Below are 13,100 nucleotides of genomic sequence, written 5' to 3' on the forward strand. Positions count from 1 at the left end.
CGTCGCGTTTTTTTTTTCAGGCCTCAAGCGCGAATGTGCTGATATTTCATCTCTGAAGATCTCATGAATGACTGCCTTTCCTACACACATGCCTGATTTATGCACGGAGCCCTTTTCATCCTCTTTCGCCCCTCAGCGGCCCGGTGGGTCTATGAAAGAAGAAAAATATGTCAATACACCAGACGACCTGTTGCCATGGTTAAGGCACCAATGACGGGGTCGGACTCGACTTCAGGGTTTCGTTGTGCGTTGTGCGTTGTGCTGAGAACTCACGGGACAAGGGAATCATGAAGGTTTCATTGGGTGTTTTATCTTTTCTTCCTTTCCCTTTCCTTTCCTTATTTTTTCAGGTTTGTTTTTCAATTTCCACAAGCCGCAATCGCTCGCTTGCGCTCACTTATCCAGCTTGAAAACGCGCTGTTTAATCCCTCGGGTGAATGTAATGAGATAGATAACAGCTGCATGTGACTTGTAACTATAGGTGAATTCCATGGAATCTACAGCTGTTAATAGAGAACAATCACATAGATGAAAAAGATGAATAACACTGTAGTAATGTTGTAAAGTTAATGTAAAAGCATTAAATAAAGTGTAATTAAATGTCAAACAATTCATGTAAAGAATGTAGTAAATACAATCAAACAACAAACATTTGAAATGTAATGATTTATATTTATCAACTCTCAAAACATCTGTAATACAATTGAAGCAGTCAAAATGACTGAATGTAAGTAAAGAACTGTCAAAAAATGAAGAAAACCAATTCAAAAATGATGAAATTACAATTAATATGCTTTGTTTTCCTCTCATTTGCCCTTGTCTCTATCGGCTCAAATGCTTCTTCTTCCTTCTTTTCTTTGCTCTCTCTGTCATTCTCTGCTCTTTTCCTGTCACAACCTTCTTCAGTGCTCTCTCCTTCATTATTTATCTTGTCTGTCTTTCTTCTGATGTTAGAAGCACAGACAGCTTTCTGATCAACTGAGAGAGGTATCCCTTTCTGCTCACTATAAAGCCTTCAAAGCACGGCAGCGGCGGTCCCCTCAGGGAACCACACTATAGCCCCACCATGAATGGCCATACGTCGGGCCAGAAGTGGATGCGCAGCTCAGAAAAATCCTTTGCAATGAGCTGAGTCTTCTCAAGAGTTGCCACCTGGATTCTGTTTTCTCTCTCTCTCTGTGTACATAGAAATCTCTCCAGCGTAGCACGTCTCCATGCCCTTCGGGAGGCTTCTGAAACACGGGCGCTGCCCGTGTTTTCTCCGGGACGTTAAACCTATACATACATACATACATACTCAGCAAATTCAATAGTTTGCATTATTTATCAATTTACTTTCACTTTATCTTCAGCAAACTCAGCATTCTGCATTGTTCATCAATCTGATTTTATTTTATTTTTAGCAATTTCAGCAGTTTGAGCAGTCTGTCAATTCATTTACATTCACTTCTCAATAACTATATTAACAGTTTGTCAATGTATGTGTAATGTGACGGCGCCGAGGCGGTTGCTACTCGGCAGCGGCACAGAGAAGGATGGTATATAATGAGAAGTTTTATGAGTGAGTTTGATTATTTCATTTGAACTGCGAGCTCTTAGAATACTATACAAACGCTGAACTATTAAAGATACTCAGCACACTAAGAATATTATATGAAAATGATAATAACTCTGATATTTTATTGATAAAAGATGAATCACTGACTTCTGAAATAGAGAGTCAGCATCTAGCTATTTTATATAAACAACAGACAATCATTCATCCTTCATTTTATGAATGAAAGTAGCTGAAGCAACTCTGCAGCAGCGTTGTATATATCTGTCAGAAGAAATCTACTGACTTTGTATAAAAACAAAATTCTCATATTTCATCAATTAAATCCTTTTATATTGCATTTGAATGATGTCATAAAGTGATTGAAAACCGGTTTGAACAGAGAAAAATAACATTTTTATAAAAAATGCAGATTTAAATTGAAAGCTTATCATTTTTTTTATAAAAATACAGAAAAATTAATTGAATGATAACAGATTTTTGAATAAAAAAATGAACATTATAATTGTTGAAGCAATTGAAAAAATATTAACCAACTCAGAGTTTAGCAAGGAGGATTCTAAATCAATTGCAGAGATTATAAAAATTTAACAGAAAACAGTTAAATAAAGAGAAAATTTTATGAAAGCATCAAATAAAAAAATATCAATAAAAAATTTGTATTTTGAGCTTGAAATACCCCCCGGATGCAGAGTCTGCATAATAATAATAGTAATCACTTGCATTATTATTTTAATGATCACTCTACTCATTTTGCAATGGTCATTAACTATGATTTGTTGATTGAAGAATTTTCAAATGTGGTATTGATTATCAAGCAGTTATTCAAATGAATTGAAGCAATGTTTTTTACCATTTGTAAATTCTTTATTTTAATTAATCAACAATTGCTGTGGAAATTGAGCAAGCAACCTCCGCTGCACAAGCTATATTGAAGAATGAGTGATGAAGAAATCATTATACTTCAAACAATTGATTTGAAAAGCAATGTTAATCACAATGTAATCATTCTTTAAATCCACTGCAATCTGAATCATCATCATTAATGAGATTTGAGGAAAAACACAGACAATTTACTGCTTGTTGAAAATATATCTAATTTTAAAAAATTAATCATGGAAATAAATGAGATCAACATTAAATGTAGCAGTGTGGAAGACAAAAGTTCTTCAATGAAAATATCCACCTTTTTTAAAAGAAAGAGAAAGAGAAGAGTGTGAGACTTGAATGAAAAAATGATTAATATTATTGATAAAAATAATCTCTCTGTAATGAAAATGTCTGATTTATCAAAATATAACGTAGTAGATCCGTCTACATCAAAAATTGTTAAATATATTATAAATATAATCAAAATAAGTGATGAGTGATGTTCATCAATTCTGTTCTCAGATGGATGCAAGATGGATAATATAATGCAAAATTTAAAAATGTTTGAACATTTACTCAATTTTAATAAATACAATTTAAACAAAATTCAGACTGTGCAGATGGATCTTGACAAAATCAAAGTTTTTATTAATGAAATGTTTTATACAAATGAGATCATTACTGAAAACTGCTTTTTCAAATTGCTCAAGAATGCACTCTTTCACAATTTCATGAAAAGGGAATTATTCACTGATGTTACATTCTGAAATACACACTTTATCAAGCAAGAAGTTAAATTGCAGCATAAATTTGAAGACAATTGATAGAAGATATCTACTGTAATAATTATTAAAGCAGAGTGAGGTAGAAAGCTGAGCAGAGCAGAAGTTGAACAAAGTAAAAATTGAGCAGTGATATTTTCTTTATTCATTTTGAAATAAAAAATCTCTGATATTTTATTTATTGCTAATTCTTTTGCTTGATTAAAATATGAATGTGAATGCAATGTGAAAAAAATATTGTTGCTTCTTTCTTATACTTTTTTTGATGTAAATAAAATAAATAAAATTCTTTGTTTTCTTCTTTCTTTTCTTTTCTTGCCTCTCAATTCTTTATCTTTTCTTTTATTTTATTTTTTATACAGTCAACTATGTGATTTCTTCATTATAAAAACTTTGATCAATTCTGAAGTGTCTTGCACAATGACATTGAAAGGCTTTTATGTGAAGTTACTATATCTTCTTTATTTGATTTGAAAGTAAGTTTTGCTGTCTTTTTCGCATTTTCTCATAATCTTTTCAATCTCAAATTGCAGCTGACTATCAACAATCATTGATTTTAAAAATGAATGAATTATATTCATCTTCGTCAATTTTGTTCTTTTAAATGGATGATTGAAATCACCGGGTGCATTCATTAGCTGATTGACAGCTTCAATTAAAATGCGATTTCAGTCTGTGTAATGACTGAGCTCATCAACTAAATTTTTTAATTCAGAATGATGTAGTAATATAAAATCATAAATAAATAAAGCTTTTATTCATTTGATTTGATGTCTGTTCAGTTTCTTAGTTGTTATAAAGTACTGCAGATTGGCATGATCAGATCAGATTTGAATTGAATATTAACTTTTTTTTAAATAATATCTTCAATTTTTAAATACTGCTACAATAATCAAGAATTCTTTATTATAAATACCATAACATGTTTCCACATCAATCAACTTTCTTGATCAGAAGGCAATTGAATGCCAGTGTTTATTATTTTGCAATTGTGACAGAATAGCAATGATTGTAAAAGTGAACACATCAGATTTGATTTGAATACACTGAATTGAGTCAAAATGAGTTAATAAAAAAGCATGTATAAAATATGATTTGAGCTTATTGAAAGTGCTTTAAACATCTTCTATTCATATGAAAGTGGTTTTTTTTTTCTTTTTCTTACTCTCTTTGTAAGTTCGAATAGTGGAGCTGCAATGGAGGAGAAAAACTTAATAAATCATTGATAGAAATTAACAAATCTCAAAAAAAAATTGAATCTTTTTAATTGATTTAAATGTAAATTATTTCATAATTATGAAGACTTTATCTGACTCTATTTCAACATCATTTATATCTATAACAAATTTTAGAAACAAGATTTTATTCATTTCAAATTCATATTTAAAAAGTTTTGCAAATAAATTCATATGTTTGAGATGTTTTAACATCTTAGTAATATGCATTTTATGTTTTTACTTTGAATTGAAAAATATGAGAATGTCATTCAAGTAGACAATGCAATATATATCTAACAAATCAGATAAGACATTGTTAATGTATGTTTGAAATATCACTGAAGCATTAACTAGTTTAAATGATATAATTACATATTTAAAATGTCTATATCTCATTCTAATAACTGTTTTTTAACGGTCTTTTACCACTATAAATATGCAGTGATAGGCATTTTAAAGATTCAGTTTAGTGAATATCTTGACTTTTGAAAGTCTATCAAATAATTCATTTATTAAAGATAGAGGGTATCAATTCTTGATGATGATTTGATTTAATTTTTGATAATCTACACAGAGACGAAGTTTATCATTTTTTTTGAAAATAAAAAGAATTGATGCATCAGCTAAGCTATTAAACAGTTGCATTCATTTTTTATTTAATGCATTCTTTAAATATTTTCTTAGAGCAGCTAACTCTGTTTCAGAGAGATTGTATCTTAATATAAATGAAGATTATATATTAAATTTAAAATTTATATAGTGTTTTGCTTTTTTTAATTTTTACATACTTATATGCTACCGAGTCTCTAACCTAGCAAGCTTCTCACTGGTATAAGTTAAGGTCGGGGCTTATATAGTGTTGCTGAGCTTGTTCACTAAGTCAGGAGGTAGTGCCACTATCACAGGTTAAAATATAACATCAAGAGGAATATCTAAGATGACTAGCAATAGCTACGGCGGCGGCCTGAGGTAAACAGTATGAGTACTGAGTAGGGCTTACAGGTAGGGGTGAAGGCTTAAGGTATGCGTCGTGAAGAAGTATACTTAAAGTGAACTTATAGTCGTACCATGTAACTGAGTATAAGTAAAGGTAGTAGAAGAGTAAGTAAGTAAGATGAAATTGATCGTGATCAAGAAGATAAGCTCTTTGATCCTAAGGGTAATGAGTGTGTTTATATACATCTTGAGATACATGAGGATAGGTCGGATAGCTCTTGCCAAGATAGCTATCAGAGCGAGGATAGCTGTGATCACTCCGCTCACTCGAGTGATCCGAGTGATCCAGGTGATCCACTATGTCACGTGACCTATTGTTCCTATTGGTTAACCGGATCTTCCCTTATCCGATGTCTAGTTTGCATGCCCTCTACCATTTAGTCGTTCTTTGTCCAATAGCTCTCAGGGTTGTGCCGTAGGTTTGTAACATTATAGCAGCTTCTTCTGAAAAGATATATATGTATGATATAATATAATCAGATAAACCGGTCAGCAAGTCTGAATACACAGCTGAGATTATTATTATTATTATTATTCTTCCGTTATACTTGTATGCAAGCAGTGTTTATGATGAGTCCTTGTGTAATGTTAAATACAGGCGAGAGTTAGTTATACAGAAGGAATGCTTAGTGTTGAATGATGTCAACAATATAACAAAAATATAAAAAAATTAATGAAAGACAGAATTTGATATTTATGATGCAGATTTTCAACTCAGAAACAATAAATTAAATTAGATAATAAATCTGTCTGAAGATATTTATTTGACAAATTCACATTTCTTTATTTTAAAAGTTGAAAAGTTGATTTCAGATATAATGTTGTTTTTTTGTGAGTTTCAAACTCATAAATCTTGAATCCCCACATCAAGGTGCTATCTGATGACTGCATTACTCATTCAGCCACCGGGGCTACACAGCTGAAAATATACATGAAATATATTTTGAATCTTTTAAATATTTTGTAGATAATACTATAAACATTTCTACTTTAACTTTTGTAAAAATTTCAATTAAAACATTTTATTTAAAAATAATTTGAAACTGTTATTCTATGATGGGTTAACACTCATTAGTAGTTAATTTATGCAATCAACTCACACTCTGCACTTATGTAGTTCTAACGATTCTTTTGTGCATTTGTGTAGTTCCTCATATTTCACATTTATATAGTTCTAACAATTCTTCTACATAACTTTCAATGTTCTTCCACTCTGTGCTTCACTGTGAAGTGGCTTCTGATATTCTTCTATTCTGATCTCCTCTCTATAAAAACCATCTTTATACAACCTTTTCTTCTGATCTCTTTTCTCTTTCTTCTCTTAATCAATTCATAATCTGTATTTAAAATAGTGTTAGATTGTTAATTGATGTATATTTGTTACATTACAAATTGATTCATCTGTGTCGGTGTTTACAATTGCACCCAGGTGCTCAAGTTAAGAATAAGTTATCAAATCTCTATAAAGCTATATTGTTGTGATAACATCTGCAAATTCTAAAGTTTTATAAAGCTGCATCATTGTGATAGTGCTGTGAAAAAGTCTGAGTGCTTAAGAACTTCACAATCACATATCTGTGAAGAGGTCAGAATGTCTATAAAATATTTTCTTCAAAGAGTAAGAACTGAACCTTCTGATCTTCAAGTTATCAGAATCAAGAATCATAGCTTTGTATGAAAATAGGATGAATTATAAACATCTTTTTATGAGGGAGAACTGAAGTCTCTGTGAAGGGTGATGGCAGTGTGAAAAGTGAATAGTAGAAGATAGTATATAGTGTAGTAGAAGATAATAATAATAATAATTATAGTAGTAGTATAGTTGAAGTTGTAGTTGTAGCTAATCGCTGAAGAGGAAAAGAAAAAGAAAGAAGATGTGCGAAATATATACATCCATATATATATACATATAGAAATAGTGGTAGCGAGAGTATAATGGAAAGAGGTAAGAATAGACGAAGATATAAACAAAGATAATAATAAGGAAATAATAAACGAGTGCATTACACTTAGAGATGCCCTCAAATCCAGTCAATCAACTCAGAGAAATAATAGCATTAAGAATGCTATTTTTATAAAAATTTAATGTAATTGTTATGAATGAGAAAAGAGCTATACTGATCTTGTCAATGAATTTAGTAATAAAGAAATTGAGATATCTTTTATGATTATATAAAGGATTCTTCATATAGTAGATCTTTAAAAAACAAAGTTTATATAGAAATTAAAACTTATTAAAAAGATATAATTAAATCAATTTCAATTTTATCTGAAATATAAAAATTAAATTTTGAAGAATTGAAAGAATGTTATATAATCAAATGAAATCTCTGTTATTTTTCTTCCTCAATAAAATGGATATAAAATATAATGTGTATTTTATAAAATATATTTTTGAAATTATATATATGAATGATGAAAGAGATTCTCTGAATTCATATTCTGAGTTTGTTTTTATAATAAGAAAGATTCATTACATTGTTGAAGCAAGAAAACCTTGCAGAAGTATGCTCAATTCTTTAAATATATTGAAATTTTAAATACAGAAATAAAATCTATAAAAAAGTAAGAAGAAAAACTTTCAAATGATATATAAAGATTATGAATTGATTGTCAGCAATCAGATCAAAAATCAATATAAAAATTTAAAAAAATCACAAATAAATTATTTCATAAAAAAAATAGTGAAATTGATTGATATCACTATCAAATTCAAATCCTCTTATCAAAGCTTTTTCTCTCTTTGCAAAAAAGCGTTAAATTGATTGTTTGAATATCATGTGCAGAAAGAATAAAGCTCATTTCATGATCATATATCAATATTATATATACAACATTCATAGCATTTAACAGTTGCTTTGATGTGGTAATTCACTGAATCTTAATGCAATTGAAGGAGTTTGATCTTGAATGAAGTGCAGAATGATGAAAAAAAGAGCTTTTAAGAATTGTACAGAAGCAATTAAAATATGAAAATAAATATAAAAAAATTTACTATAGAAAAAGATACAGATATGAATTAAGCAGATTTTTATACATATTCAAAAGATTATAGAGTTAGAAAATGGCAATGAGTGTAAAGAAGAAAAGCAATATGAGCAGATGAAGAAATAAAATACTCAACTAATTATACAGAATGACAAATTGACAGACAGATTTCACATTAAATGACAGACAGATTTCATATTAAAAAGGGTGGTATATTGACAGACAGATTACACATTAAAAAAAGTGGCATATTGGCAGGCAGATTACACATTAAAAAGAGGGGCAGATTCTGTGTTGAGTGGCAGTGGAGACAATGGAAAAATCAAGAGCTGAATATTCAATATGAAATACAGTGGGAATTTCTGCCAAGATTTGTGGCACTGTCTAGCTGTCTTTTTGCCGGCGCAATTCATTTGATAGCGCCCTCCGTAGTTCGGTTCGTCGTTTGTGACCACAGGCATGGAAACATCGCCACCGTCCTCGTCGTTCGATCAAGGAAAGCCAGCCACAGGGCGAAAAGGAAAGAATAGCTCTATTGATTGGATTTGATAGACAACATCGGGAATCAATCAATCTCGGATTCGGAATGACGACCCCGGGTGAGCCAACGTGGCACCGTAGTGCATGTGTGGTTTTTCTGACGATTGTCTCTCTTCCTCACCAAAGACTCGAGGGGACGTTTTGTTGACTAGGGATCTCGGTTTGCGCCAAAAAATATAGTTTTCTTGTTTCTTTTTTCTTTTCTTTTCTTTTCTTTTCTTTTCTTTTTTTCTCGATGATGGGGTTGTTTGATATTTTCTCTGGCAGCAACCTTTTCCCCCTTTCCACATCCCTGTTGGAAAGGATCGTAAAACAGCCGATCACGAACGAGTTCCCCTGCAACACCATGTCAAATAATGGAGCTCACAGCCTCTGGGATTTCCAAAGAACCAAAAGCAGCCGCTTGATTGGATTTTCAGCACTCAGGCTTGAAGGGGCTAAGAGCCTCAAGTGAAGGGCACTGGGCTGGACAGTGGTTGATGGGTTCTGATGTGTGCGGACATTCACGATGGAGAATAGGAATGGAGAATAGAGTCATGTCATAGTCCATCCATAGTACTTGTAGTAGTATTCCAGGAGGAACTCATGCCATGGAATAAAAACTTTGCCGATGTTCCCGAAACGGAAATCGGGATAGATTCTTGGTGACAGGCAAGTCACTCGTCGCGATCTCCGGACTGGCTTCAGGCTGGCTTCAGGCTGCCCGTCGCTCTGATGGTCTGGAATGATTGGCGGTGCTGCTGCTAGACAACTGCTAGCCCAGAGGCTCGTTCGTATCCAACGTATTATTCAGCGTGGTTAGTTAAATAGTTTATCAACCTCGCCGATGCCGAACATTTCAGATTTTCCTCCCCTCTTCTTTCCCATCCACCTCCAATCCACCGGGTACTCGCAGCCGGGGTGTCCAGATATCCAGTTTGTCTCGCTAATTTTGTTGGTATACCGTACGTGTCTTGGATAGGAGAAGCCGAATAGCCCTGGCAGAAGAACAGCCAGGGAAGAAGCACCCGCCTCTCCAGTCTGCCCCTCCTTCGCTTCAGTGACATCCTCTGCGCTCTGTGGGATTGGCTGTGGGCCGTCGTTAGAAACCCGGACCTAGAAGAAGATCCCTTTCCGCTGATTCTGTCTGTCCAAGCGCTCCGCCACTCGTGAGCATCAGCCGCCGCTGAGCCTCCGCCGTCTGATTCCAGATTTCTATCCATCAGTTGATCTTTCGCGCCCCTTTGGCGCCTTATCTATCTCTCATTTGGGTTTGATCTGGTGTTAGCCTCGATCGCATCTCTCATTTCTCACTTGCTTGTCACATATCGCTCTTTCTATCCTGCTGTGTTGTTGCGTTTGTCTCTGATCGTGAGCCATGTCGTACTATCCTCCTTCACAGGGCTATTCGAGTGGTCATGGTGGTTACCCTCCACCTCAACAGCAATACCCCCCTCCGTCATATGGAGCGCCGCCGCCCCAACAATACCCGTAGGTAGTCTTCTGCGCATTCCACTATCCCAAGGAGGGGTTTCTCTCTCTTTTCTTTTTGTTTTTTCTTTTTCTTTTTTGCTAACCATCCCCAAGCCCGCAGGGTTACGGAGGATATCCACCACAAGGGCCCCCTCCCCAAAACCCATATGGATACGCCCCTCACCCACCGTCTCCTCAGCCGCCTTACAATGGCGGATATCATGTGAGAGCCCGCGTTGTGACACCGTTCAACTTCGATATGCTGACAATCTCTGCTGAAGGCTCCACCTCATCAGCAACCTATGTACGGTGCTCCACATCCTCCACATCCAAGCGTCTCTCCGGGTCCTCCAAGCGGTGCCCCAATGTATAGCGGTCGCTCAGGTGGTGAGTACTGATCCCACCTGTAATATATTTAATAGACTAACCATCATCAGCCCCTCCTCCCGCACACTCTCCCTATCCGAACTCGTACAACCATGGCCCTCCCGGCCACAGTGCAGGTCATAACGTCCCCCCACCACCCCCGACACAGCCTGTCCAGTTCGGCCATGGCGCTCCCCAGGGATATAGCTTCCAGTACTCGAATTGCACGGGAAAGCGGAAGGCATTGTTGATTGGAATCAACTATTTCGGTCAGCGCGGACAACTGCGAGGTTGCATTAATGATGTGAAAAACATGTCGACCTATCTGAACCAAAATTTTGGCTACGCACGCGAGGACATGGTGATCCTCACTGATGACCAGCAAAATCCAATGAGTCAGCCAACCAAAGCAAATATTCTGCGAGCCATGCACTGGCTAGTAAAGGATGCTAGGCCTAACGACTCCCTCTTCTTCCATTATTCAGGTATGTATTCCTGATGTTACGGGATATACCCGAGTTCAATTTACTAAACATGGGTGCAGGTCATGGTGGTCAGACGAAGGATCTTGACGGCGACGAAGAAGATGGGAATGACGAGGTCATCTACCCTGTGGATTTCAGGTCGGCTGGACATATCGTTGATGACGAAATGCATAGAATTATGGTCAAGTCGCTGCTTCCTGGTGTCCGTCTAACTGCAATTTTCGACTCGTGTCACTCTGGCTCAGCCCTCGATCTTCCGTACATTTACTCTACGCAGGGAATTCTCAAGGAGCCCAATTTGGCCAAGGAGGCTGGTCAAGGTCTGCTCAGCGTTGTGTCTGCGTACGCGAGAGGAGACGTTTCGGGAATGCTTTCCACTGTTGGTGGACTGATAAAAAAGGCTACAAGCGGCGATGCAAGTCACAGCAAGGCAAGACAAACCAAAACAAGCCCCGCGGATGTTATTATGTGGTCTGGAAGTAAAGACAACCAAACAAGTCAAGACGCTACAATCGCTGGAGAAGCTACTGGCGCCATGTCCTGGGCCTTCATTACTGCGCTGAAGAAGAATCCACAACAGAGCTATGTGCAACTATTGAGGAGCATCCGTGACGAATTGGCTACGAAATATTCTCAAAAGCCCCAATTGAGTTGCAGCCATCCGCTTAGTACGTTCCAAAAAAAAAAAAATCCACTCACTACTTTATGCAATATCAACTTCTGCTAACCTGCAGCTTTGTAGACACCGATCTTCTATATGTCATGTAAACGGAAATTTTTTTTCTTTTCAACTTCCCCCCAAACTGGTTAGAAAGGGTAGGCTCACTAAGTAGCACGCCAATAAATTATCGAAACAGTGATAAATCCAAAGACAGTTATTGACTTTACTGGAAACGACACTTGGTTGTTTTGTGCTTATGACTTTCGCCCAGTCACCCTGGTGCCCGAACTGTTCAACGCTTATCTAGACTTTTTCCGAAAGTGTCATTCCTGTGCAAGTTTTACTGCGTGCTTTACAGCTGTATCTTCTTCTAATTGGATATGTGTCTCTCTGCCCTGTTCCCGGCTTTCTGACTGTCTTCCAGTTGAAGTACCTCGACGATTTTCCTAGGCCTTAAGCACCTTTCCATCTCATTCTTTTGGAGGTGATTCCTAAACTGCCTCCTGAGCGGAGACTAAGCGGAGCACCCGAATATGAGGGATGAACAAACCTTGTAACCGAGCTATTCCATGGTTGCTGTTTGAGCATATATCTTTCTATTATTCACTTTCCGATATCTAGCCCCCTGTTGTCATTTCACCGAGGCCCGTCAAGGTATCGGAAGGGTGGAGTAAAGATCGAATTTTGGCCTCAGTCTTGCTGATTCGTTTCTCTTTTGTTCTTCCTTATTTTCATTTGGGATGTGATGCGACTCTGTTGTTTTTGTTATGTGGTTAGCTAGTTTGCGCTCTACCTGCCTGTTTCGATTCCCCCGTTTTTTCTTGTTCAGGGATGGTGTTCTCGTTTTCTCTCGTTGATTTTGAAGACACGGCACTTGGGAACGATCTTGCTTGGGAAGTGGAGACGGATCTGCTTTTGGCATTGGGAATACGATCTTTTTCTGGCCCTTGGCTTCAGTTAATTAATGCTCATGAATATTCTTTCTTCTCGCCAGATAATATTATGAAATGGCTATTGGATAACTATCCAATGGATTTTTGAGAATGTTCTCGTATTGCCAACATTCCCAACACAGCCGTGACTTTGCCTTCTGATTGCCCCGCCTCCTTCCAAGCTTGCTATGTCATGCTCAGCCCCTGAAGCCCTGGAGGCCTCCAGGGCTTCACAAAAGGACCACGTGATGCGGCT

General features: G+C 36.0%; 1 protein-coding gene across 1 annotated transcript; it reads left to right on the forward strand.

Moving 5' to 3' along the window:
* Window positions 1-10,765: 10,765 nt before the first annotated feature.
* HCAG_05526 (metacaspase) lies at window positions 10,766-12,019 on the forward strand (the record flags this gene model as incomplete). The annotated part of the gene is made up of 4 exons (XM_001540009.1): window positions 10,766-10,787; window positions 10,838-11,251; window positions 11,311-11,919; window positions 11,994-12,019. The coding sequence occupies 4 exons, from the start codon at window positions 10,766-10,768 to the stop codon at window positions 12,017-12,019; spliced, it is 1,071 nt and encodes a 356-aa protein (XP_001540059.1).
* Between the last annotated feature and the right edge of the window lie 1,081 nt (window positions 12,020-13,100).

Source organism: Histoplasma capsulatum, genomic scaffold (genome assembly GCF_000149585.1).
Source record: "Histoplasma capsulatum NAm1 scaffold_5 genomic scaffold, whole genome shotgun sequence".
NCBI classification, from domain to species: Eukaryota; Fungi; Ascomycota; class Eurotiomycetes; order Onygenales; family Ajellomycetaceae; genus Histoplasma; species Histoplasma mississippiense.